Source organism: Loxodonta africana, chromosome 6, assembly GCF_030014295.1.
Source record: "Loxodonta africana isolate mLoxAfr1 chromosome 6, mLoxAfr1.hap2, whole genome shotgun sequence".
Lineage (NCBI taxonomy): Eukaryota > Metazoa > Chordata > Mammalia > Proboscidea > Elephantidae > Loxodonta > Loxodonta africana.
Window position 1 is genome coordinate 14,975,877 of NC_087347.1, and position 27,438 is coordinate 15,003,314.

General features: G+C 40.7%; 1 protein-coding gene across 1 annotated transcript in view; it reads right to left on the minus strand.

Moving 5' to 3' along the window:
• The window catches only part of COL4A3 (collagen type IV alpha 3 chain), a 160,230-nt gene continuing 132,792 nt past the window's right edge, over positions 1-27,438 (minus strand). The window contains exons 38-52 of the mRNA XM_010597674.3: positions 25,343-25,469; positions 24,325-24,405; positions 23,630-23,728; positions 23,331-23,378; positions 12,527-12,712; positions 11,725-11,855; positions 8,687-8,759; positions 7,263-7,334; positions 6,874-6,999; positions 5,926-6,024; positions 4,250-4,462; positions 3,178-3,355; positions 2,937-3,051; positions 897-1,069; positions 1-276 (exon numbers count right to left, since the gene is read on the minus strand). Coding sequence (XP_010595976.2) covers positions 192-276; positions 897-1,069; positions 2,937-3,051; positions 3,178-3,355; positions 4,250-4,462; positions 5,926-6,024; positions 6,874-6,999; positions 7,263-7,334; positions 8,687-8,759; positions 11,725-11,855; positions 12,527-12,712; positions 23,331-23,378; positions 23,630-23,728; positions 24,325-24,405; positions 25,343-25,469 — 1,806 coding nt within the window. The 3' untranslated portion in view covers positions 1-191. The remainder of the gene's footprint in view (positions 277-896; positions 1,070-2,936; positions 3,052-3,177; positions 3,356-4,249; positions 4,463-5,925; positions 6,025-6,873; positions 7,000-7,262; positions 7,335-8,686; positions 8,760-11,724; positions 11,856-12,526; positions 12,713-23,330; positions 23,379-23,629; positions 23,729-24,324; positions 24,406-25,342; positions 25,470-27,438) is intronic.

Here is a 27,438-nt window from a genome sequence, read left to right on the forward strand (position 1 = left end):
CAGTTTTACAGATCAAGATCACAGAACTAACTTAAAAGAACTACTCTGTTGCATGGAGAAACAAATTGAAACTTTGCACTAAACCACCATAGTGCCATATGGTCTGGTTTGAGAACTCCTAAGTAGATGCAAGTTCTGTGTCATTACTTCTTATTTAAGATGAAAAGTAACAGTTCTGTTCTATGATTTCTTCAGTGTCTTCTCTTCATGCACACCTGGCAACGACTTATTATCCTTTCTAACTCCCCAGCTTTCACTGTTGATGGAATAGGTTTTCTGAAGCAAAAAAAACAAACAAAACAACTCATTAATTTACGGATAAAAAGAGAATACGTGCTGAGTTTAACTTTTATTAATGAACACTGTAGCTTGTCTAAAATTTATTACTGGAATGCCTGCCTTTATGAAAGAAGTATATTTCTGAAAAGGTAGCTATGCCAATACTTAATAATTTTAGTCAGATTTCAGCAGCATAAAGGAGATACAGCCCTTGAAGCAAACTTATGGACCATCTTTTTATCCTTAAAAACTAGCCCCACCCTTTAAGAAGTCTGTATTACTCACAAGTCCTTCAGTACAGAAAACCAAGACCAGAAAATCATTTAATGATTTTATTCTGCACCTTACTATTAAATTCATTTGTAGATATTAAATAGGTTTAGTGATGACAAAATAACATATTTTGCATTTATTGGTACAGTAATGTAATACCATGGCTACTTGTTGACTTGAGAATGCTTGCAAGCTGGGAATATGCCAAGTTAAACAGGATTTTGTAGGTATGCGGGATTTAAATGTAAGTACAACAACAGACAGGTAAGGCAAAACTAACATAGACAACCTTTGAATAGTTCTGCAGTTGGGTCATCAGATTAAGCTTAACTTTGAAAAGTTACCTGAACATTCTTTCGGGGTTTAAAGAAGCCAACCAGAAACTGTAAGAATTTGAATAGTAGTTGCACGTTCCTCTTCCGTGACATTCTAGAAAGGGACTGGCTCGGAATTCTTCCAGGCAGGAGCCAGGGGAGGCCAGTGCTTGCCCAGCACCCTCTGAACCTGCACTTGTGAACTATCACGATAAAGATACCTGAATAAAAACTCTGTCCATTGGTATGCAAATTTTAAATGCTCTAATTTTTAATAATGTAAGAAAACAAAACCAGAAAGCATAAGTTAAACTTCCTGTAAGCGGCAAATCCCTGCTCATCATGAAACCATTTCTTGCACTTTCTTTACCCAGACTTGCTAAGACTCCAGCCCCCAGTGGTACAAGTGGTTTGCACTCAACTACTAACCAAAAGTTTGGTGGTTTGAACTCACCCCAATGCACTACAGAAGAAAGGCCTGGTGATCTGTTTTGGTAAAGATTACAGCAAAGAAAACCCTAAGGAGCAGTTCTACTCTATAACACATGGGGTTGCTGTGAGTCAGAATCAACTCTACCGCGATGTGTTTGCTAAGATTCTAGGCACCTTCCAAGATGAGGTATACTGTTGTGCTGTTGTTGTGTGCCATTGAGTCGATTCTGACTCATAGTGACCCTATAGGACAGCGGGGAACTGCCCCATAGTGTTTCCAAGGCTGTCATCTTTACAGGAGCAGATCACTAGGTCTTTTCTCCCATGGAGCCAATGGGTGGGTTCCAACTGCTGACCTTCCAGTTAGCAGGGAGTGCTTAACCATTGTATCACCAGGGCTCCTAAAGATGAGGTACAGTCATCAGAAACGAAGTAAAAGTTGTTCTCTCTGCCTGGAATGTTCCTTTTCCCCAGGTCTGCCTGGCTATTCAGGTGGCTGCTGAAATGCAACCTCAGAAAGCCCACATCCCTGTCATGATCTCTCACCTTATCCTGTCTGGTTTCCTTCACAGCACTTATCACCACCTGAACTCATATTGATGTTGTTATTTTGCCTTCTTCCTTATTGTCTACCTTCCCTGCTAACATATAAGCTCCATAACAGCAGGAAGTTTGGCTTATGCTGGTATCCTCAGTGCCTAGAATAATCACCACACATTTCAGGTTTACAGTAATTTGCTGAATTAATGATTGAATGAATGAATGTGAGTAAGGAAGCGGGGGCAACGCATCATAAACAATGCTATAAAACCAGCTGCTGTCGAGCCGATTCTGACTCATGGTGACCCCATGTGTGTCAGAGTAGACTGGCACTCCACAAGGTTTTGAATGGCTGATTTTTTGGAAGTAGATGGCCAGGCCTCTCTTCCTCGGTGCCTCTTGGTGGAACTGAACCACCCACCTTTTGGTTAGCAGGTGAGGGCACTGTTTGCATCACCCAGGGACTTCAAAGAGTGCTGTAGAAAACGCAAATCACATGTGTGCAGCTATCACCAACCCAGATGGTCAGTCCATGGACAGCCTCGTTGAGAGACTTTACTTTAAAAAGGCTGTTTCTCTTAGTTCTCATCTTCATATGAACATCACAGGGGCACAGTATAAGGCACCAAGTTTTTGGCTTAGACAGACCTGGGCTGAAATTCTACCTTTGCCATTTAACAGCTGTAACGGTTTGGGGAAATTGCTTCACTTCAGTTTTCTTCTTTGTAAAAACACAGACGATAGTAGTTACCTTGCAGAGTTGTCACAAGGGTTACAGAGGATTCATATGAAGCAGCCACCCCGTAAAAAACAGGCGCTCCATTACCAAGAAATGGTAACTCCCCTTCACCCGTCTTTATTTAGAATTTGTGAGTACTCTCATTCTTTTTTTTTTCTCATTCTGAGAAGTCTATTTTTTCCTAAAAAACAACTTACTGAAAGTAAAAATATAAAAAAGTGTATTTGCAGCTTTCCAAGGAAATGTCAAAGGCCTACTGTACGTACTCTCGGTGTCAGACAGTGCCATTCCTGGGGACCACATTTTACTCTGCTCAATATAAGGTTCCACAGGTCATGCGCTGTTCCTCTTCTCCTTACCATTATAAAAGAAAATCCTGTCCAGAGAGAAACCCAGCCCGGAGGGCATGGAGGGATGGTGGTGGTTTGGCTGTGAACAGCTAGGGCAATTGCAGGACCTTCACAGACGGTGCACCTGCAACAGGAAGCAAAGAACATGGCGGCATCGCCGCTTTCTGCACCATGGTGTGCTGTCTCACATTCCAATACAAGCTAAGTGACTCACCTGTTCCCATTACAAAACAAGGGGATGGATTTTTACCTGCTGATGTAAGGCTCCAGGGCCCTGCCAGTAATGGGAGCCATGTCCTTTGGCATCAGGGCGGGTGTTGACAGCCAGTATGAATAATCGTTTCGAGACGCAAAACTGCAGACATCATTGATATTACAGAATAAGAAGGGCATTGTGGTAAAGCGCTGCAGGCAGCTGCCAAGAGTTCCTGAGAAAACATCAGATTGGGGATCTCTTTTAGTAATTACAATGATTTTGGGTATCATTACCAGATAGAGGCTAATTTAAACACGACCTATGGCAAACACTGGGTACAAAAAAAAAAAAGACAACACAAAAGAGTTATTTCCAAAATGTGGTATGGAAAAGTTTCAATAATGATAGAAATCAAAGGTCCAATAGGCAAATCTCCCTTCTCCCACCCTTAATACTTTCCATGGACTTTTCTAATCAGTTTAGAATTAGGGGTTGGCTTAGGGAGCCCTGGTTGCACAGTGGTTAAGCACTCAGATGCTAACTGAAAGGTTGGCAGTCTGAACCCATCAGCTGCTCTGCAGAAGAAAGATGTGGCAGTCTGCTTCCGTAAAGATTTGCAGCCTTGGAAACGCTATGGGGCAGTTCTACTGTGTCCTATAGGGTTGCTATGAGTCGGAATCAACTCAATGGCAATGGGTGTTTATAGGTTGGCTGGGACAATATCTTTCCTTTAAACTATGTGGTCACTATGAGTCAGAATCAACTTGACAATAACTAACAACAACAACATTCCCAGTTATTCATATGTACATAATAGCTAATGACTAGACAGAGCTTTAGAAATGACGCTACTTTCAAGATTAAAAAAGGAGACAGGTGGTTTAATTGAAAGTTGTTTCGGACAGGACAGATTAGACAGGCATTCACAAGCAGGATCTTCCAGATATTTACATTCCAGAAGGAAAATCAGACATGAGGCCAGCGTTGTTGTATTTCTCTCTTTAGAAAAGTGCTGGAAGATATTCAAGGTTATTTACACTTCACTTCAGAGGAAAGTACGGCATGCTGAAAAAGTAACCATCTGTATACAGAACAAAATGACTGAAAACCAGAACTGGGACATTACCAAGGTCTTGTCCATGGGCTCGTTCGTTTCCTTGTACAAAAAGGAGAGAAAAACCACTGTAGAGAGGCTCTGTCCCTTCTGGACATGAAGGAACTGCTGCTGTTTGGCTGTGTCGAGTGAAGATAAAGCCTCTCATTGATGTCCCAGTTGCAGGTGGTCCACTGTCTCCTGGTCGTCCCTTTAAACCTGGCAATCCATCTGATCCAGGTGGCCCTTTAAAAAGCACATTATCAGCGTTGCAACAAGGAGCCTCACATCTCGAAAAATGTCAAAGTTGTTTTTTTCCAAAGCACTAATCTAAATGTTTATGTACCTCTATTACGTCTCAAATGTAACAAGGAGTCCTTGAGCAGAGTGATTTATCAAATGATCAAACAATATTAAATGCTGACTTGTTTATCACACAAGTGGTATTATCATAAACACTTCTGTACATCTTATTAGGAGCTGTTGGGACAGGCTCAGGTCTTCTTTATATTTGCATTCCCTTGTGATGCCTAGCACAGTGGACTGCATCTGGTTTTATATACGTCTCTTATGAATAAATAAATGTGTCCCCCCGCAATGCGGGTGGTGGGGGATCAAATCATATCAAGTAGCTATAATTTGAAACTCTATTACAAAAAAATAACAAAAACCAAACCAGTTGCCATGGAGTCGATTCCAACTCATGGTGACTCCTGAGTTTCAGAGTAGAACTGTGCTACACAGGGTTTTCAGTGGTTGTGATTTTTTGGAAGTAGATCACCAGGCCTTTTTTCCGAGGCACTTCTGGGCGGATTTGAACTGCCAACCTTTTAGTTAGTAGCTGAGAGCTTAACCATCTGTGCCACCCAGGGGCTCCTACCTAAACTCTATCATAGTGGATAATAAAAAGGTTACTTATGGTTTTGATAAATCCAATAATCACAAAAACCACTGAAAATTCTTCTCTAATGGTGCAAACTTGAAAGTTTTTCATCAATTGGAAAGGTACATAATAGCAGAAAAGGCAGTTTTTATTGTAATGACATAAGTCTTCCTCTTACATGACATAAGAATGAAGTAAATGGTTTTTAGAGTCAGTTTTTTCTCTGCAGTTGTAGTAAGCTAATACACATTTGTCACTTTCTAAATGAGGACCAGTGAGTTCTCCTCTCTCCCCTTCCGCCTGCTGCTTTCTCTCCCTTTCTTCCCTGAATAGTTATTATTTATGCCATTTGCATTGCCTTACCAGCACCACCACCCTACCACCCTCTTCTGCCACCAATGCACTGACCCCCACCCCGATCCAAAGTGGGCCATAGTCCCTGAGGGTGCTAAGGAAAAGTAGAGACAGCAGAGATGCTTGGACTCTTGTCCTACAGCCTCAAGGGTGACGTCACTCATATTGGTCACACACAAACCATGCCGTGGGAGTCAGGCAGGGTCCCAGTTTAGTCCTGACTCAAAAGTCAGTGCATTTCACAAGGATTTTTGAAAGCCCCAATATTATTATTATTATTATTTTCAGCCTCCTCTGAATTCTCCCCACTCTTATCTTTTTTCCAAGTGAACATTTGGCCCTGGTTTTTGGCATGATCTGAACAATGAAGACTGAAACACCCAGATTACTCTTGTAGCCATGTACTCAAACAAGACTCGTCTATGTACTGAAGCAACGCTGCTTCGGTAAAGGAAACAAGCCAAGTGTTTACCTTCTTCTCCTTTAGAACCTTTGTTGCCTTTTTCTCCAGCTGGTCCAGGAGTTCCAGGTTTTCCATCCTTGCCTGGTTCACCTCTTGGCCCACAGGGTCCTAGACAAAAACCAACATGTCACTGACTTGTTCGTATAGGATGGAAGCTAGGGTGGCCAACCATCCCGGCTTACCTAGACTTTATCAATTTCAGCAATGGAAGTCCTGTATCCTGGGAAACCCTTTAGTCCTGGGCAAACTGGGATGGTTGGTCACCCAATTTATTAACCCCACTTTCAGAAAAAAAACCTTCAAAAAGGAACTATGAATATATGAATACATCAGTTTAAAACAGTGCTGTTGTTTTGATTTATATACTTTCAGAATTCACTCCACTCATGTATTGAGGAAGGTGATAAGTAACAACCCTCTCATCTCCCAGTTGATTCAGGCAAACTTGGAGCTTATCAGTTTCATTCAGAAGTCTACTACAATATGGTAAGCTTATAAAACAGGGTTAGTTCAATGTCCAAGGACCAGTAAAAGATTCCATGATAATAAGCATCCATTTGCATTTGCTACTTTTCCACATGCTATAGAAAGTGTCAGAAAATTATAACTTGAAAGAACTCAGGTGTATCTATGGAACCCTTTAGAAACAGTTAGAGCTCCAAGACTGACAGTTGTTAAAGAAGGCAGACATAATCCTTTTCACTAAATAAAAAAATATAGTGCCCTAAAACGTTTATATTTAAGTTTATGCTACGCACAACAGTTTTTAATAGATTCCAAGGTCTTTTATCTCCTGGTCAAGGGTAAAATGAACTTAGTCTTAAGCCTGATTGTAAGAAAATGCTATAATGTTTAAACATTTTCTGTGAAATTTTATCATTTGCTTCCAAGGCACTTTACAGGTGTATTGGTTCAACCATTTACTAGTGGTCCAGCTGAAGGCTGCCAGTTCCTCACCTAGGTTTCCTGGTGGTCCTGGTGGCCCAGGCTCTCCTTGCATCCCTGGTCCTCCAGGTGGGCCAGGAGGCCCTGGGCTTCCTGGAAGGGAGATGATCTTAAGTGTGCCAGGATCTCCATGTACACCTATTGACATAAACATAAGAAGATGACAAAGGTTTCATTGATGAGTTACCATTTTGTCATGGAGAATGATAACCAAACAAATCCTTTGCTGTCGAGTTAATTCCGATTCACAGCAACCCAACAGGACAGAGCAGAACTGCTCCAGAGGGTTTCCAAGGAGTGGCTGGGGGATTCGAACAGTTGACCTTTTGGTTAGCAGCTGTAGCGCTTAATCACTGTGCCACCAGGGCTCCTGGAAAATGATAGTAAGGAACAATATTTACCAGGTGGTCCTGGAGGCCCAACTGGTCCTGGAGGCCCAACCAATCCCAGATATCCTGGATTTCCCTTCTCTCCTTAAAAAAAAAAAAAAAAAAAAGACAATATGAAAACTGGGTTTCCCAGTTCTTTAGGTTGACAACAGACTCTAAGGACAGATCCTGGAAGTCACGACTAGACGGGGTACTGTGCCAATGGCTACAACTCTGTTATGTTTGTGTGGGTCTTGGCATTTCATCTGGACCCAATCAGTCATGTCTAATCAGTCTGTAAAGAAATACACACGAAGGTAGGAATGTAAGCATTAAGAACTTGTATTTTCGTTTTGAAAGGAAAGGGCTTCTAAAGCTGGCTTTTTCTGAGTTCAGAAATCAGTCAATTTAATAATTAAGGTAAAATAAGAAGCCATGTGAAAACTTATTTTAGCACCCTCCTGGTGAATTATGTTGCTTGGTTATCAGGGTTATCCACTTTCTCAGGGTACTACCCTAGCTTTACAAATAGTCCACCGGCAGCAATTTCTCTTCTCAGTGCTCATGAGAGTAAACACAAAATAACTGCTTTGATATAAACTAACAGAGTGGTACGGTTTATCTCCCAACAGAGTCTTTGATAGGAATAAAAGAAGGTTACCAGGAGCCAATGATTTGGAGAAATATTCTATTTTAAAGAATCTTGAAATAGCACAGACAATGTATTTGATTACTTAGCAAGACGTCAATACTACATATTAAAAGAATAAATACAATGAAGTAATTATAGAATCGAAAGCCAACTGGCAATTAAGTTATAAATTGTCAGAACTTGAGGAATACGTTATTATTTACTCAGAAACACCAGAAGAAGCCTCAATGTATTTCCCCTTGGGGATTAAAAATTCCCAAGTAATGAAGTGCGAACTCTTTAGTCGTGCCAGCTGAAGGTCTTATTCTGAAATGTAAGAGAGGAACTGAATATCTTATTTGGCATCTCTAGAAGAAAAAAAAAAAATCTCTAGAGTCTGTGATAATAGAAGTCCTGCCATACAGAGGATAATACCTGAGGAATGAACCAGCTAAGACAATGAATCAGACACTTAAACCTCGATTCAAGGTCATGGCACTAATGGAAAAGCTTCAGAACTATTTTCTGAAATCCGAAGCTTAAATTTATGTCTGTGAATATTTTAAACTTAAAAACTCAGAAGTTACAGGTTTTTTTCTGATAAAAATGTAATACATTTGTCCCGTAAAAGTACAAATGCATAAATATGTACATAAAACTTTACACAATCTCCCCCACTACCAGTTTGGTGAACATTCTTTTAGACTTTTCCATTTTTTTTTTAAATTATAAAAGTAACACATGCACATGGTAAAACAAATTCAAAAAGGTTTGTGAATTTCAATAATTGTGTTTGTAACCAAAGAGCAGTACACAAAAACCATACCTTGCATGCCCGGAAATCCACGGAACCCGGGATCACCTCTGAGCCCTGGGAGACCTGGCGTGCCTGGTGGTCCCTATATTTCAAATAAAAGGGAGCAGAACCACAGGCAAATTTTACAAATTTACAATATCCACTGATGTTTTCTTGAAAGCAAGTAGGATACACTATTTGCTGGGTGAGTATGTGCTGAATTTGACAGGCATCATTTTTACTTGTTATTCCAGAGTTCCACCTGGCTATACTCCCTCTGCCTCTAAACTGCTCCCTAGGACTATCATCGGCAATAAATAAAAATAAAACAAACAAACAAAAAAAAAAACCCAGTGCCGCCGAGTCAATTCTGACTCATAGCTACCCCATAGGACAGACTAGAACTGCCCCATAGAGTTTCCAAGGAGCACCTGGCGGATTCGAACTGCCGACCCTTTGCTTAGCAGCTGTAGCACTTAACCACTACGCCACCAGGGTTTCCGAATAAAAATAAAAACCACCATTAATTTTAGAAGACACGTACTTTTCAATGGTGATGTATGTTGTGTTAGTACTGCACGCATTATTCTGTATCTTAAATGGAACTGCTCAATATTCGGTGATCTTTTAGCAAAGATCAGTAACCAGACTTTCAGAATGAAAATTAAAATTCATATTGATAATTCTTGCAAAGACAACGGAGCCATTACTGAGTTGTAGCACCCAAGGACCCTTCTAACAAAGGTAGCAGAGTTACAAATTTCTCCTGGTCAGGGTGGTGAAGTCGCTGGGTGGTGCAGATGATTAACATGCTCGGCTGCTGACAGAAAGGTGGGAAGTTTGAGTCCAGCCAGAGGTACCTTGGAAGAAAGTCCTGGTGATCTATTTCCAAAAAATCTGCCATTGACAACCCTGTGGAGCACAGTTCTGTCTGACACACATGGGATCACCATGAGTCAAGTTCTGTCTGACACACATGGGATCACCATGAGTCAAGTTCTGTCTGACACACATGGGATCACCATGAGTCAAGTTCTGTCTGACACACATGGGATCACCATGAGTCAAGTTCTGTCTGACACACATGGGATCACCATGAGTCAAGTTCTGTCTGACACACATGGGATCACCATGAGTCAAGTTCTGTCTGACACACATGGGATCACCATGAGTCAAGTTCTGTCTGACACACATGGGATCACCATGAGTCAAGTTCTGTCTGACACACATGGGATCACCACGAGTCAAGTTCTGTCTGACACACATGGGATCACCACGAGTCAAGTTCTGTCTGACACACATGGGATCACCACGAGTCAAGTTCTGTCTGACACACATGGGATCACCACGAGTCAAGTTCTGTCTGACACACATGGGATCACCACGAGTCAAGTTCTGTCTGACACACATGGGATCACCATGAGTCAAGTTCTGTCTGACACACATGGGATCACCATGAGTCAAGTTCTGTCTGACACACATGGGATCACCATGAGTCAAGTTCTGTCTGACACACATGGGATCACCATGAGTCAGAGCTGACAGAAAGGCAACTGCTTAGTCAGGGTGGAAGTAAGAGAAGTAAAGTGCCCAGGGCTGGGAGTGTGCCCGGGCTGTCAGGAGAGTTTTCGACAGGTTGGTTTGGCAAGGATGCAGGGATCTGACTGGGGACGTGCCTCCTCCTTGGGAGCTCTTCCTTTTCTCCTTGTGAGTTCACACTAATTGCTCTCGTAGGCACGAAACGCTCAAGTGAGGCCACAGGAAGAGGGGAGAGGGGGAGTGGACTTCCCAAAGGACTATACATCAAAATATATATCAAATCTAGTCTTACACTGTCCATCTACCACCTGTCTGTCAGTTTATCATACTGTGGTGGCTTGTGTGTTGCTGTGATGCTGGGAGCTACGTCACTGGTATTTCAAATGCCAGCAGGGTCACCCGTGGTGGACAGGTTTCAGTGGAAACTAAGTCCAGACTAAGACAGGCTAGGAAGAAAAGCCTAGTGACTTACTTCCCAAGTATTAGCCAGTGAAAACCTTACAGACCACAACACAACACTGTCTGACTTGCTTGCTTTAGACACATCATCAAAGGGATCCAGGGCGAGGGAGAGATGGATTGGCATAATAGCTGCAATGATGGACTCTAGCACTCCAGCGATGTGAGGATGATGCAGGACCTGCCAACATTTGGTACTGCTGTACATCAGGTCATCATGAGATGGAGTCAACTCAGTGGCAGCTATCTATCTATCCATCTACCTACCTACCTATCTATACTGTCCACATGAATGGAAAGAAAATGTTAATTGCTCGAGATCAATAAGCTAAAGGACATAAAAGTGCCAAGAATAATAAAAGTGGTCTTTGAAGCCATCTTTGGAGCCAGAAGACCAAAGAAGGAACAGTTCTATTGCTTGGATAAGGTGGTATGAGATTAAAACAAGAGGAAGAGGAAACAGAACCATCTGATCAAGGACTCTGGGGTGTCTGTGGTCTACTCTAATCTCCTGAGGCAAAGGTATCCAGGGAGGAGGGCTTGGTGCCAAGACCTAGCCCTTGGGTGGGGAGGTGTTCCCTGCAAGGAGGGGTCTGTGAAGAGCATTAAGCCAGTGAGACATCCATCGAGAAGAATTATCTTTCAACTGCAAAGATGGAAGCCTACAACCAGGAGAGCACAGGAGGATTTAAGTGAGCACAAATTCCAGACTACCCCAGTGTCCTGAGGGAACTTTAGATATAATCACGAGATTGGATGGCAACTTTCAAAGAATCACGGAGAACTGAGAAAGACCTATAGACTGGCGATGAGCAAATAACCTATTTTTCAAAAAAATAAAAAATAGGGTAAATTCTGGAAACCAAGTACCGAGATTGTAACAAGATTTCTGACAATAAGACATACCAGTGAGCATTCTTTGATTCTCTGAACCTTCTGGGCTCTGCCTTCCATTAGTCACAGTGCAAAGAAGCATCACAAATGGTCATTTTTTGCCGCCTACAGGCATATCTGATCCTGGCAACTGATCTACAAGAGTTTAAGCCATCAGAATAATTTCCTGCACTTACCGGATGACCTGGTGGCCCTTTGTCTCCCACGGTTCCAGGTGGACCTTGGGGGCCAGGCTTGCCCATAAATCCTTTGTCTCCTTTTATGCCTTTTACGGGACTCCCCGGAGGTCCAGGTGGACCAGGTTCACCTGAATTCATAGAGTTCATCAGTATTGCCAGTGGCAAGGTTGGTGAGTCCCATCGGTGATCATGAACTCTGCCCCTATGGTTACCTCAAACATCCTTTCCCTTGCAGAGTGTGATGGGATTGTAGTCAAGACAGAGTGAGATAATGCCAGTGAAGACCCTGGGCAGGGTAGGAACTGCTTTCTCCCTGATGGAGGTCTGTTAGGGGTCTGTGTCTCCAATGACCCGCCCACTACCTGCCGCATAGCAGCTCAATAAACAGTGGGTGAATGGGCGCATCTCTCTCTTTTAGGCTTGTTAATTAGGTATCTCCTAATCTTTTCAAGGAGCCCTGGTAGTGCAGTGGTTAAGAGCTTGGCGGGTAACCAAAAGATTGGCAGTTTGAATCTACCTGCTGCTCTTTGGAAACCCTATGGGGCAGTTCTACTTGGTCCTATAGAGTCGCTATGAGTTGGAATCAGCTCGATGGCAATGGGCTTTTGGTTTAATCTTTTCAAACTTCTGCCTCAGGAACACCAACAACTCAACAGCATCTATGTGAGGGCAGGTGGGTCTCGGTGGAATGGAGGTCAGAGGGAAACAGGAGCAATGAGGTTACATGAAGAAAACATTGAAAGCTTCTGATGTCAAATGTCACTTTTGCTCTTTTATCATATTTAAAAGTCAACTCTACCCGGGTTTCCTCTTGAGCCTTGTGGGCCTCGATTCCCTTTTTGGCCAGGGATGATTGCACCTGGGACACCTGGTGGCCCTGGGAATCCTGCTAGGCCAGTGGGTCCTCGTGGCCCGACATCTCCCACTGCCCCTTTCCTGCCAGGCAAGCCAGGCAAGCCTGGGGCTCCCCTGTCTCCTTTTGCTCCTGGAAAAAACAAGATTTGATAAGTTATCATAATGTCCCTATACTTGGAGTTTTAGCTTCTTGTTACTTTTAATAACATAGACACTTCGAGTAAAAGGGTTGAGATTCCTATCTTTTTTAAAAAGAGGCTGACAAGTGAAATATAAGTCTGACTAGCTATTTGATCTTGGCAGTCACTTCACCACTCCAAGTCTCAGTTTTCTTATTTTAAAAATAGATATAATACCTGTCTGTGGGTGGACTTGAACCTCCAACCTTTCGGTTGGCAGCAGTGCATGATAACCATTTGTACCAGCCAGGGACTCAAAAAAATTTTTTTTATTGTACTTTAGGTACAGGTTTACAGAGCAAACTACTTTCTCACTAAACAATTAGTACATGCATTGTTTTGTGACACTGGTTTTCAACCCTACGACACATCAACATTCTCCCCTCCTCGACCCTGGGTTCCGCATTACCAGCTTTCCTGTCCTCTCCTGCCTTCTAGCCCTTGCTCTGGGCTGGTGTACCCCTTTAGTCTCATTTTGTTTTACGGGTCTGTCTAATCTTTGGCCGAAGGGTGACCTCATGAGTGACATCATTACTGAGCTAAAAGGAGGTCTGGGGGCCATACTCTTCGGGGTTTCTCCAGTCTCTGTCAGACCAGGAAGTATGTTTTTTTTTTTTTCTGTGAGTTAGAATTTTATTCTATGTTTTTCTCCATCTCTTTCTGGGACCCTCTATTGTGATCCCTGTCAGAGCAGTCAGTGGTGGTTGCCAGGCAGCATCTAGTTGTGCTGGCCTCAGTCTGGTGGAGGCTGTGGTAGTTGTGGTCCACCAGTCCTTTGGACTAATCTTTCCCTCGTGTCTTTGGCTTTCTTCATTCTTCATTACTCCAGATGGGGTGAGACCACTGGAGTTATCTTAGATGCTGCTCACAAGCTTTTAAAACCTCAGATGCTACTCACCAAAGCAGAACGTGGAACATTTTCTTTATAAACTATGTTATGCCAATTGAGCTATATATTCTTTGAGACCACAGCCAGAGATTCAAAATTCTGAGCTACTGCGTTGAGAGGCAGCTCTGGCCAATTTGAGCTTCTCAGTAACATTGGGCTGCTCTTCGCTGATTCTGGGAGAACATCAGTGACTGAGGCCTTTGCTGGGTGTAGGCCTCCTTTGCTAATGAAATACTCCTACCCATAGGACCCACAGCTGAGAAGGGTCAATAGAAGGTGCCAGCAATTCCCTATTTCTCCTGGCAGATTTCTCCACAAAATACTGAAGAGTGAAAAGAAGTTGTTTATCTTCTAAATGCTGCCAAGAGAAATCCAGACTTGCAGTCGGTCAACAAAGAACTAGCATGTACACACTTTGAATGGCAAGTTCAGTAAATTGCCGTTGTCTGAGATGCTGAGTTACTGGGTTTGCTGTTGTTGCTAGGTGCCGTCGAGTCGGTTCTGACTCATAGTGGCCCTATGCACAACGGAACAAAACACTGTCCAGTCCTGCACCATCCTCACAATCATTGCTGTATTTAACCCCATTGTTGCTGCCACTGTGTCGATCAACGTGCTTGGTCGCTAACCGAAAGGTTGGAGGTTGAAGTCCACCCACAGACATGTAGTATATCTATTTTTAAAATAAGAAAACTGAGACTTGTAGTGATGAAGTGACTTTGCCTAGATCAAACAGCTAGTCAGACCTATATTTTATTTATCAGCCTCTTTTTCAAAAAGATCATGTGTCAATCCAGGGTTACTGGGTAACCCATAATAAAAAATGGCATAAATCACAAGCTGGGTGTGTGGGTTGGAATCAGACCTATAAAGATACCAAGGTGGTAAAGAATTATTATTATTATTGTCTCTTAGAATGGCAGGAAGGGCTGCACCTTGAGATGTCATCAATTCCAGCTTCCTACTTTTAGGAAGCGATAAATTTAAACCACACTAACAACAAAAAGTAAATGAGAATCCTATTTACTTCTAAATGCTTTCACAGAAGACAATTCCAAAATTGAATCACAGTTTCTAATTTGTTCAGTTTGTTGTGGAGATAATAAATAAGACTTGTAAAGCAAATACTCAGAATATACAAAAAAACCCGTTGCCATTGAGTCGATTCCGACTCATAATGACCCTATAGGACAGCAAAGAACTGTTCCATAGGGTTTCCAAGGAGCAGCTGGTGGATTCGAACTACTGACCTTTTGGTTAGCAGCTGAGCTCTTTACCACTGTGCCACCAGGGCTCCCCTAAAAATATAAACACCCTCTATTACCACTGCTGATGTCAGATAGATCCTGCCTGAGAGCAGAAAATACCAGAAAGATGTTTACTTGTGTTTTACCGACTATGCTAAGGCATTTGACTGTGAGGATCATAACAAATTACGGACAACATTTTGGAGAATCGGAATTCTGGAACACTTAATTATGCTCATGAAGAATCTGTACATGGATGAAGGGGCAGTTGTTTAAACAGAACGAGGGGATACCTAGTGGTTTAAAGTCAAGAAAGGTGTGTGTCAGGATTGTACCCTTTCACCACACCTATTCAATCTGTATGTTGAGCAAATAATCCGAGAAACTGAACTATATGAAGAAGAATGCAGTATCAGGCTTGGAGAAAGACTTATTAACAACCTGTGTCATAAAGATGACACAACCTTGCTTTCTGAAAATGAAGCACTCACTGATGAAGATCAAAGACCATAGCCTTCAGTATGGATTACACCTCAACAAAAAGAAAATAAAAATCCTTACAACTGGACCGATCAGCAACACTATGAAAAACGGAGAAAAGATTGAGGTTGTCAAGGATTTCATTTTACTTGGATCCATGATCAATACCCACAAAAGCAGCAGCCAAGAAATCGAAAGACGCACTGCAGTGGGCAAATCTGCTGCAAAAGTCCTCTGTAAAGTGTTGAAAAGCAAAGATGTCACCTTGAGGACTAAGGTTCGCCTGACCCAAGCCATGGTGTTTTCAATTGCCTCATATGCATTCGAAAGCTGGACAATGGATAAGGAAAACCAAAGAAGAATTGACACCTTTGAATTGTGGTGTTGGTGAAGAATATTGGATATACCATGGACTGCCAAAAGTATGAATAAATCTATCTTGGAAGAAGTACAACTAGAATGCTCCTTAGAAGCAAGGATGGCAAGACTACATCTCACATACTTTGGACATGTTATCAGCAGGGATCAGTCCCTGGAGAAGCACATCATGCTTGATAAAGTAGAGGGTCGGAGAAAAAGAAGAAGACCCTCAACAAGATGAATTGACATAGTGGCAGCAACAATGGATTCAAGCGTAACAACAATTGTGAGTATGGAGCAGGACTAGGCAGCATTTCGTTCTGTTGTGCATGGGGTCCCTATGAGTCGGTATCGACCTGATGGCACCTGACAACCAAACAACAACAATATTACCATTGGGCTTCTTTAATTTAATCTGTTAAGTCTATTTTATTTATTTATTTATTATTATTGTATTTTAGATGAAGGTTACAGAACTAGCTTCTCATTAAACAAATAGTACACATATTGTTTTACAACATTGATTAACAACCCCATGACATGTCAACACTCTCCCTTTTCAACCTTGGGTTCCCTATTACCAACTTTCCTGTCCCCTCCTGCCTTCTAGTCCTTGCCCCTGGGCTGGCCTGCGCCTTTAGTCTCGTTTTGTTTTATGGGCCTGTCTAATCTTTGGCTTTCCCAGTATTGTGTATTGTCTTACCCTTCACCTAAGTTACCACTTATCTATTGTCTATTTAGTATTTTTCCATCCTCATCCCTCCCCTCCCTCATAACCATCAAAGATTGTTCTTTTTGAGTGTAAACCTTTTCATGAGTTTTTATAGTAGTAGTCTCCTACAATATTTGTCCTTTTGTGATTGACTTATTTCATTCAACATAATGCCCTCCAGATTCAACCGTGTTGTGAGATGCTTCACAGATTCGTCATTGTTCTTTATTGTTGTGTACTACTCTATTGTGTGTATGTACCACAGTTTGTTTACACATTCATCTGTTGATGGGCATCTGGTTTTTTCTGTCTTAGTCATCTAGTGCTGCCGTAACAGAAATACCACAGGTGGATGGCTTTAACAAACAGAAGTTTATTCTCTCACAGTCTAGTAGGCTAGGAAATCCAAATCCAGGGCATCAGCTCCAGGGAAAGGCTTTCTCTCTCTATCGTCTCTGGAGGAAGGCCCTTGTGATGCATCAGTCTTCCCTGGGTCTGGGAGCATCTCAGTGCAGGAACCTCAGGTCCAAAGGACAGGCTCTGCTCCCAACACTGCTTTGTTGGTAGTATGAGGTCCCCATGTCTTTTTGCTCGCTTCTCTCTTTTATATCTCAAAACAGATTGGCTTAAAACACTATCTAAACTTATAGATCTCATCAATATAACTGCCACTAATCCATCTCATTACATCATAGTGATAGGATTTACAACACATAGGGAAATTGCATCAGATGACAAAATGGTAGACGATCATACAGTACCAAGAATCATGACCTAGCCAAGTTGACAGATATTTTGGGGGGACGCAATTCAATCCATGACACCATCTGTTTGCTATTGTGAACAATGCTGCACTGAACATAGTGTGTGCATATGTCTATTTGTGTGACAACTCTTACTTCTCGAGGATGTATTCCTAGGAGCAGGATTGCTGGGTCATATGGTATTTCTATTTCTAGCTTTCTAAGGAAGTGCCCTATCGTTTTCCAAAATGGTTGTATCATTTTGCAGTCCCTCCAGCAGTGCCTAAGATTTCCAATCTCTCTACAGCCTATCCAGGATTTGTTATTTTCTGTTTTTTTGATTCGTGCCAGTAATGCTGGGGTGAGATGGTGTCATTGTGGTTTTGATTTGCATTTTTTTATTGGCTACTGATTGCAAACATTTCCTCATGTGTCTGTTAGCTTCGTGAAAGTCTTCTTTGGTGAAGTGTCTGTTCATTTCCTCTGTCCATTTTTTAACTGGATTGTCTTTTTGTTGTAGAGGTATTGGATTTTCCTGTAGATTTTAGAGATTAGATTTTTGCTGGATTTGTCACAGCCCCCCATTTTTTTTCCCAGTCTGTAGGTTCTCTTTATACTCTTTTGATGAGCCTAAGTGTTTAATTTTTAGAAGATCCCAGTTATCTAGCTTATCTTCTGGAGTTTGTGTGTTGTTAGTTATGGTTTATATCCTGTTAATGCCATTTACAAGGGCCTCTAGCGTTGATCCTATTTTTTCTTCTATGATCATTATCATTTTTCGTTTTGTATTTAGGTCTTTGATACATTTTGAATTAGTTTTTTGTGATGGTGTGAGGTATGGGTCCTGCTGCATTTTTTTTGCAGATGAAATCCAGTTTTGCCAGCATCATTTGTTAAAAAGACTGTCTTTTCCCCATCTGATGGACTTTTGGGCCCCTTTGAAGAGCAGTTGACCATACGTGGATGGATTCACATCTGGATTTTCAATTCTGTTCTATTGGTCAATGTATCTGTTGTTGTACCAGTACCAGGCTGTTTTGAGTACTGTAGCTATGTAGTAGGTTCTGAGGTCACATAGTGCAAGTCCTCCTACTTTTCTTTTCTTCTTCAATAGTGTTTTACTTATCTGGGGCCTCTTCCCTTTCCATATAAAGTTAATGATTAGTTTTTCCATCTCTTTAAAGAATGCTGTTGGTATTTGGGTCGGACTGGATTGTATTTGTAGATTGCTTTGGGTAGAATTGACATTTTCACAATGTTGAGTCTACCTATCCATGAGCATGGTATGTTTTTCCATTTTTGTAGATGTCTTTTAGTTTCTTGCAGTAGTATTTTGTAGTTTTCTTTGTATAGGTCTTTGACATCCCTGGTTAGATTTATTTCTAAGTATTTTATTTTTTTAGGGGCTATTATAAATGGTATTGTTTTCCTGATTTCCTTTTCATTTTTCCATTTATTGGTGTATAGGAATCCAACTGATTTTTGTACGTTTATCTTGAATGCTGCTTCTCCACTGAATCTATTAGTTTCAGTAGTTTTCTTGTGGAGTCTTTTGGGTTTTCTATTTTTTTTTATGTATAGTATATCATCTGCAAATAACGACAGTTTTACGTCTTCCTTACCAATTTAGATGCCATTTATTTCTTCTTTCTTGTTTTATTGCTCTTTACCAGAACAATATTAAATAGGAGTAGTGATAAAGGGCATCCTTGTCTTGTTCCTGTTCTCAAGGGAAATGTTTTCAGTCTCTGTCCATTAAGAATGATGTTGGTTGTTGGTTTTGTATAGATCCCCTTTATTATTACGTATATAAAAAAAATAGATCCCCTTTATTATTATGTTGAGGAATTTCCCTTCTATACCTATTTTATTAAGAGTTTTTATCAGGAATAGCTGTTGGACTTTGTTGAATGCCTTTTCTGCATTGACTGAAATGATTATGTGTTTCTTTTATTTATCTTATTTATGTGGTAGATTACTTTGATTGATTTTCTAATGTTGAATCATCCCTTGCATACCTGGTATGCATCCCACTTGGTTGTGGTGTATTATTTTTTTGATATGATGCTGAATTCTATTGGCTAGAATTTTGTCGAGAATTTTTGCATCTATACTCATGAGAGATATTGGTCTGTAGTTTTCTTTTTTTGTGGTGTTTTTGTCTGGTTTTGGTATTAGGGTTATGCTGGCTTTGTAGCATGAATTTGGAAGTATCCCTTCTTTTTCTATGTTCTGAAATAGTTTGAGGAGTACTGGTTTAAGCTCTTTTCTGAATGTTTGGTAGAATTCTCCAGTGACGCCATCTAGGACAGGGCTTTTTTTTTTTTTAGTTGGGAGGTTTTTTTTTTTTTAATTACCTTTTTAATCTCTTCTCTGGTTATGGGACTGTTCAGATTCTCAACATCATTTTGTGTTAGTCTGAGTAGGTAGTGTGTTTCTAGAAATTTGTCCATTTCCTCTAGGTTTTCAAATTTGCCGGAGTATAGTTTTTCATAGTACTCTGTCATGATCCTTTTTATTTCAGTTGGGTCTGTTGTAATGTCCCCCATTTCATTTCTTATTTGGGTTATTTGTGTCCTCTCCCGTTTTTCTTTTGTCAGTTTTGCCAGTGGTTTGTGGATTTTGTTGATCATTTCAAAGAACCAACTACTGGTTTTGCTGATTCTTTCCACTGTTTTTTTCTATTCTCTATTTCATTTATTTCTGCTCTGATCTTTATTATTTCCTTTCTTCTGGTGGCTGCAGGCTTCTTTTGCTGTTCTCTATTTGTTAGAGTTGTGTAGCTAATGTTTTGATTTTGTCCCTTTCTTTCTTTTTTGATATATGCATCTATTGCTATAAATTGACCTCTGACCACTCCTTTGCTGTGTCCCAAAGGTTTTGGAATGATGTGTTTTCATTCTTATTTGATTCTAGGAATTTTTTGATTCTACCTTTGAATTCTTCTATTACACAGCAGTTTTTAAGCACGGTGTTATTCAGTTTCCATATAATTGATTTTTTTCCTTGCTCTTCTTGTTGTTAAATTCTATTTTCATAGTATTGTGATCAGAGAAGATATTTTATATTATCTCAATGTTTTGGATTTTGTTGAGGGTTGCTCTGTGGCCTAAGATGAAGTCTATTCTAGAGAATGTTCCATGAGTATTGGAAAAGAATGCATATTTTGCAGCTGTTGGGTGGAGTGTTCTACGTATACCTGTGAGGTCAGGTTGGCTGATTGTCACCTTTTGATCTCCTGTATCTTTGTTAAGTTTCTTTCTAGTTCTGTCCTTTCCTGAGAGTGGTGTGTTGAAGTCTCCTACTATTATTGCGGAACTGTCAATTTCTCTTTTCAGTGCTGTCACAGTTTGTGTATTTTGGAGCCCTGTCATTGGATGTGTAGATGTTTATTATGGTTAAGTCTTCACGATAGATTGTCCCTTTAATCATTATATAATGCCCTTCTTTGTCTTTTATGGTGGATTTTGTTTTAAAGTCTGTCTTATCTTAGATTAATACTGCCACTCCTGCTCTTTTCTGGTAGCTGTTTGCTTGATATATTTTTTCATCCTTTGCTCTTTAATAAATTTATGTCTTTGTTTCTAAGGTGTGTCTCTTGTAGACAGCGTATTGATGGATCCTGATTTTTTATCCTTTCTGTCACTCTCTCTTTGTGGGTGCATTTAAGCCATATATGTTCAGTGTAATTATTGACAGGTGTGAGTTTTGGTTTTTTGGGTGAGTTTATTGCTGTCATTTTGTAGTGCTTTTTTTGTGGTGCTGATGTTTACTTTGTTTCTCTTACTCTCCTGGCCTGAATTTCTTCCATTTGCGGTTTTTCATTTCTTTTGTTTTTGTAGATTTTGTGTTTAATGAGACTTTATGTTTCTTCTTTTTTATTTTGATGAGTAGGTTTGTTAACTTTCTCTGTGGTTACCTTGAAATTTATCCTTATCTTCCTAAGTTTGAACCAGTCTTATTACTTGGTATCGCCTTGCCTTCGTTTATTCCCTCTTTTATTGTTCTGACATTGTTATTTATAGATTAGCCTCTCTGGTTCCCTGTTGTAAATCTTTTAGTTTTGATTAATCCTTGAGAGTTCATTACCTAGGTTAGTATCTGGCTGATGTGGTCTTGTGTCCTAGTTTCAGGCTATCATCTGATGTTTTTTGTTCTCAAACCAAAGGACTCCCTTTAATAATTCTTGTAAGTTTGGTTTAGTTTTCACATATTCCCTTAATTTCTGTTTATCTGGAAAAGTCCTGATTTCACCATCACATTTCAGCTAATGTTTTGCAGTATATGTTATTCTTGGTTGGCAATTTTTTTTCAAGGTTTTATATATGTCATCCCATTGCCTTCTTGCCTGCATGGTTTCTGCCAAGTAATCATAGCTTTGTCTTATTGTTTCCCCTCTGTATGTAACTATTTGTTTTCTCAAGCTGCTCTAAGTATTCTTTATCTTTGGTTTTAGCAAGTGTGATTATGATGTGCCTTGGTGATTTTCTATTGGGGGTCTATCCTATTTGGGGTTTATTAAGCTTCTCGTATGGTCAACTTTTCATTTTTCATTACATTAGGGAAGTTTTCTGCCAGCAATTCTTCAATGATCCTCTCTGTGTTTTCCATTTTCTCTCCCTGTTCTGGAAATCTGATCACTCGTGAATTTTTGCTTTTGATTGTATCCCACATCATTCTCAGGGTTTCTTCATTTTTCTTTGTTCTTTTCTCTGACTTTTCCTCAAACAAAATGGTATCCAAGTATTTCTCTTCAATTTGTTGATCGTGTCTTCCATTGTTTCAAACCTGCTCCTCAGCCTTTCTATGACACTGTCCATTTCTGAAATCTTTCTGTTTTTTTTTTCCTTTTTATTTCTAATTGCTGTTTTTGTATGATTTCTAGTTGTGAATTTATTTTGACATTTTGTTCCTGTATTATTTTCCTGAATTCTTTTGTTGTTTTGTCTTTTCCAAGATGTTGTCTGCCTTTTCCATGATTGTCAATTTTTTACAAGCAATTGAGCAAAGAAAAAAAATTCCCAAGGGGCACAAGTGGTGTGGTGATGCAGACTGGGGAAGTGACTCCTCAGTGGCGTGGCACTGCACAGCCCACCTAGAAGGAGAAGAGATGGCACATGGGGCCAGGTGTTCAGGAGAAAAGAAGTGAAAGATGGTAGAGAGAGAAGAAATCAAGAAAAAAAAAATTCCCAAGGGACCCCACTGGCTTGGCAGCGTGGACCAAGCAAGTGGTTCCCAAGCCACTAGGCAATGCACAGCCTGTCTAGAAGGGGCTGAGAGGGCACACAGCACCAGGTATTCACGAGACAGGAAAAGAAGGAAAGTAGAGAGAGACGAGAAACCGAGAAATGAAGAAAAACAAAAATGAAAAACAAAGAAACAAACAAAAATACCCTCAGGGATCTCACTGGTGTGGTGGTATAGACCTGGGAAGCGGTTCCCCAGTGTACCTGTACCGGCACTTCACAGACTGTCAAGAAGAAGCAGAGATGGCACACAGAGCCAAGTGTTCAAGAGAATGGAGGGGAAGGAGGTGAGAGAGAGAGAGAAGAAACCAAAAGAGGCTGAAAAAAGCAACAAAAAAAATGGCACTGAAAGAGCTGGCTGGTGTGGACAGGGTGAATTCAAGGGGCATGGAGTCAACGCCTCCACAGGCGAGCCAGGAAGCGGCAGAGGCCAAGCAGGGGGAAGAACGGTGGGGGGTGGGAAAGTGTGCATTGCTGGTTACCAGGTTCCCTGACTCCTGCTGGGAGCTCTGTAAAACTACCCTTCTATACTCTCTGTTCACTGATCTCAGGGGCTGAGAAGTCCAAGATAGCAAATCTGAGCCACATTAGCTGAAATAGGGGGCCTCCACTCTGAATCTCTCCCTGCTTTTTGTTCTTTGTCAGTTTCTTATTCCAGTTGGTGCTTGGTTGAGTTCTTTATCTCTTCATTTGATGCTTAGTGTTCCAAGACTGACATTTGTCTCTGTTTTACCTAGTTTTTCAGGTCTTTGCTGTGGAGGGATGGTGTGGTACTTTTGTCTATAGCATCATGTTGGCCCCCTCAGTTAAGTCTATTTTATATGTCAGGCATGTTAAAGTAGATTCTGTCGTTGACATTGCACATCATTGGGTTTAGGGAAGAGGAACTCACCTTTAGCTCCAGGGTTTCCTTTTGGACCAGAAAGTACCCCCAGCAAACCTGAAAGAGAAAGTTTTGGTGTATGAACATTTATGGTTTGTACATGGTTAATTTCATCATATACATATAACGTATCTGCTTATATTTCATTCCGGTGATAGAAGTGAGTTTTAACTATCACACCCCAAGAACATGTTTAACATCATCAGTTCTATCAGAGAAGAATCTTTAGAGAAGTTAAGAGTTACAATGTCACTAATTATTCTACCCAAAAGAAAACTAGCAGATCAATGATGATGAGCATACTGTACCCATTTCTCCTTTTTCTCCAGGTGGACCAGGAATTCCATCATGTCCTTGGTTACCTCTTACACCCATCAGTCCAGGAGATCCTGGGAATCCTGGAGGGCCTTAAAAAAATACATGGCATTCAAAGACAGGACTTAATTCCTACCAAAGATCTAATGTGAAAACCAAAGAGACACGTTCGACTTAGTTAAAGGTGTTAATGGGTCCTTGGGTGGTGCAAGTGGTTGAGATGGGCTGCTAACCTAAGGGTTGATGGTTGAAACCCACCCAGTGGCTCTGTAGAAGAAAGGCCTGGCAATCTGCTTCCATAAAGATTGGAGTCAAGAAAACACTATGGAGCAGTTTTATTCTGTATCACATTGGGTTGCCATGAGTTGGAACTGACTTGATGACAATGAGTTTTGTTTGCTTGTTTTGTAGTTATATGAATCCAAGTCTATAGTGAAAGACATCAACAGATTGATATTACCAAGAGGATTATCACTTTGGAATGTTTAGGTGGGCAGATATTTGCATTAGGTAAATATAAATACTTAACCTGACTTTTCTGAATTTTTTTCCCCTAGGCGCAGAGTGAATGGGAGCAACCTCGTAAAGAGCAGTTGTTGCTCAGAGCTAAAGACATACGAAGATCCCAGTCCCAGGGGAAAATGTGCCTCTTTCATGGAAGGGAAATAGAGAAAGTACAAAATGAAACCTGGGAGGCCTTTCATTCCTGGAGAGCCAGGGAAGCCTTTGATTCCTTTAAACCCCAAATCACCATCAGGACCTGGCTTTCCTATAAATGAAGAGACATGGGAGGAATGAAAAAAAAAAAAAAAAATACCATGGATTGAATGAACGCAATAATTGATATGGTCAGTTTTTACAGTCAACTGTGCTCAAAGACATGCTCTTGCTGTTGGTCACCCATGCATTTGTCCAGGCTGCTATTTCTCTGGAGAACCACAGCAGAGACATGTCATATCATTAGCAAAGATTTGTGGGTGTCAACCAGAAGGACTGCTCCCAGTATCTAACCTACTGTTTATATTGGGAGTTCACAACAAAGCCATTAAACCTTTTCAGTATTTGAACAGACAGTTTAAATATTACCTTTCAGTAAATGACCTGAAGCTGCAACCCAGAGGCTTAGCAATTGGTTTTAATAAAACGAAATGAAAACTTAAATCCCAATTATAAGCTAATAAGAAAGAAAGCCAACAATCAACACTGAAATAGGCCAGAAAAGAAGGTTTAGAACAACATCATAAGATTTTTAAAGAGAATCTTGCTGGGAATATAATATTAATAGAGATCTATATAGTTCCTGCCCTCATGAAACTTCAGAGACCAGTGAGGAGATAGATACCGAATCATCACACACATGTATACTTACAAATTGTGATAGCTAACTGGGGGTAAGACAAAAATGATTAGATCAAATGAATATATGTTCTACAAGTATTAACTAACATTTTGTGTCTTTAGGCTGATTTCACTGAAGCACTTTAGAAGTTTTGTGCGTGGGAGCAGGTTTTTAGATTTCAGTCCACCAGGTGCGCTGATCAATAAAATGAAGCTCCCCCTGATTTAATTCACTCTTTCTCAGTCTTAGAGTTGAAGATCAAAGTTGAATAAAAACGATTTTAGTACAAAAGCATAAATGTTTACTGAGGTAATTCAAGGAGGCATTAAATGCTTCCAGCTTTCAAAACTGTCAAGCCAAAGCTCACCTGGGAGGCCAGGGCTCCCGGAACTTCCAGGGATGCCCTCAGGTCCAGCAGGCCCTGAATGTCCAGGCGGGCCAGGTGGCCCGCTTTCTCCTTTCTTTCCCATGTCACCTGGCAAACCTGGATCCCCCTTAAATTCAGACAAACATCTTTAAAATTCTTGTGTTAGCAGATATGTGATTAGAATTCAGTGTAAATTATGTTTTACTTGTCCCACCATTCATTTATTTATTCACTGGGCAATTCATATTAAATGTCTGCTATGTGCCTGCATGAAAACCCTGGTGGTGTAGTAGTTAAGAATTTGGCTGCTAACCAAAAGATCAGCAGTTCAAATCCACCAGCCACTCCTTGGAAACCTTATGGAGCAGTTCTATTCTATCCTGTAGAGTTGCTATGAGTCAGAATCAACTTGATGGCAATGGGTTTGGTTTTTTTTTTTTTATGTGCCTGCACTGGCTAGTAACAATTTCTTCTGGTGGTCACCTATGAAATCTCTAAATCGAGATGAAAACATTAATCAACTGAATGCAGAATCAATCAGGATTCCTCATTTAGAAAAGACCTCTGTGGAAAGAGCCTCTCCTTGGTTTTCTGAAGACCTAATCTAAAAATAAATAAAGGGTAAAGAAATTTGTGCTCCAAGAAGTAAAACGTTGCCTTCTTGGGTCTGTGTGGCCTTAAAATTTGTTTATTTCTTGTTGTTTTAGCAATGGCTGTTGGAGAACATGGCTGGTAGAAATGTAGGAAAGGTAGTATTTTATTGGCTCAAAAAAGAGACAAAGTCCCTTAAGCAACAGTTTTAATATATATTTTCAGTCATATACTCTTTTGTAAGTTGGATGAAAAATAATAGATTCTCCCTCTCCAAAAATATGCATTCAAACATTCTGCATACAATTTCAGGAGATTAATGGGCACCTTGGGTCTCACGGACTCCTCCAGAGGTTCATGGACTTCTCCAGAGGTTCAAGTACTGAAATTACAGAGGAAGGCTGGAAGGAGAGAAACGTAAAAAAAGCAACCGAGTCCGCTGAAATTACGTGGTCGCTTCTTGGTACAATACTCTTTTGAGGGCATTGACATCAAACCTCTAACAGCACGAACAGCGGACATTGAAACAAGACAATGATCTTCGTGTAATGGAATGAAAATACTTAAAATTCTAAAACAACTAAGAAAGACAAATGTATATATCTTCGATTCTGTCTGCTCTTTAAAGATGCACTAAAGTTATTTTATATCTTTTATTAGATTCTAATGAGATAAGTATTTTTGATCACAATGTTTGGAAATTTATTTTTTTAAGTGTGTGTGAGATGAGTCTAGGGCAGGGACTGGTCACTTTGTATTACAAGAACAAACACTGCCCTCTCAGATTGGGTGGGCATGTGATCCTTGCTACCTACTGGTGGCACACTTATATTGAAGGAACAGTTATGAGCAATTTCTTGGGGGTTGAACGTGGGGGGTGGGTGGAGTCAGAAGATGAAAGCCATGGGATAGCCAGGCTTCTTCCATTATGGATATAGGATTAAAACAACTGAATACACAGCAATATCTAATACCAAAAACCAAACTTGCTGCTGTCAAGCCAAATCCAACTCATAGTGACCCTATAGGACAGAGGAGAACTGCCCCATCGAGTTTCCAAGGAGTGCCTGGTGAATTCAAACTGCTGACCTTTTAGTTAGCAGTAGCTGTTAGCCACTACGCCAACAGGGTTTCTTAATTTCCTCTACCTACACTCAATCTGGATACTTGCTGATAGATACCTGGTGGCGCACTGGATAAGAGCCCAACTGCTAACCAAAAGGTCAGCAGTTCCAATCCACCAGCCACTCCTTGGAGACCCTATGGGGCAGCTCTACTATGTCCTATAGGGTTGCTATGAGCTGGAATTGACTCAATGACAATGGGTTTATCCCACCATCAAGGGCCCTGGTGGTGCAGTGATTAAAGTACTGAGCTGCTAACTAAAAGGTCGGCAGTTCAAACTCACCAGCTGCTCCACAGGACAAAGATGTGGCAGTCTGCTTCTGTAAAGATTTCTGTCCTTGGAAACCCAGTGGGGGCAGTTCTACTCTGTCCTATAGGGT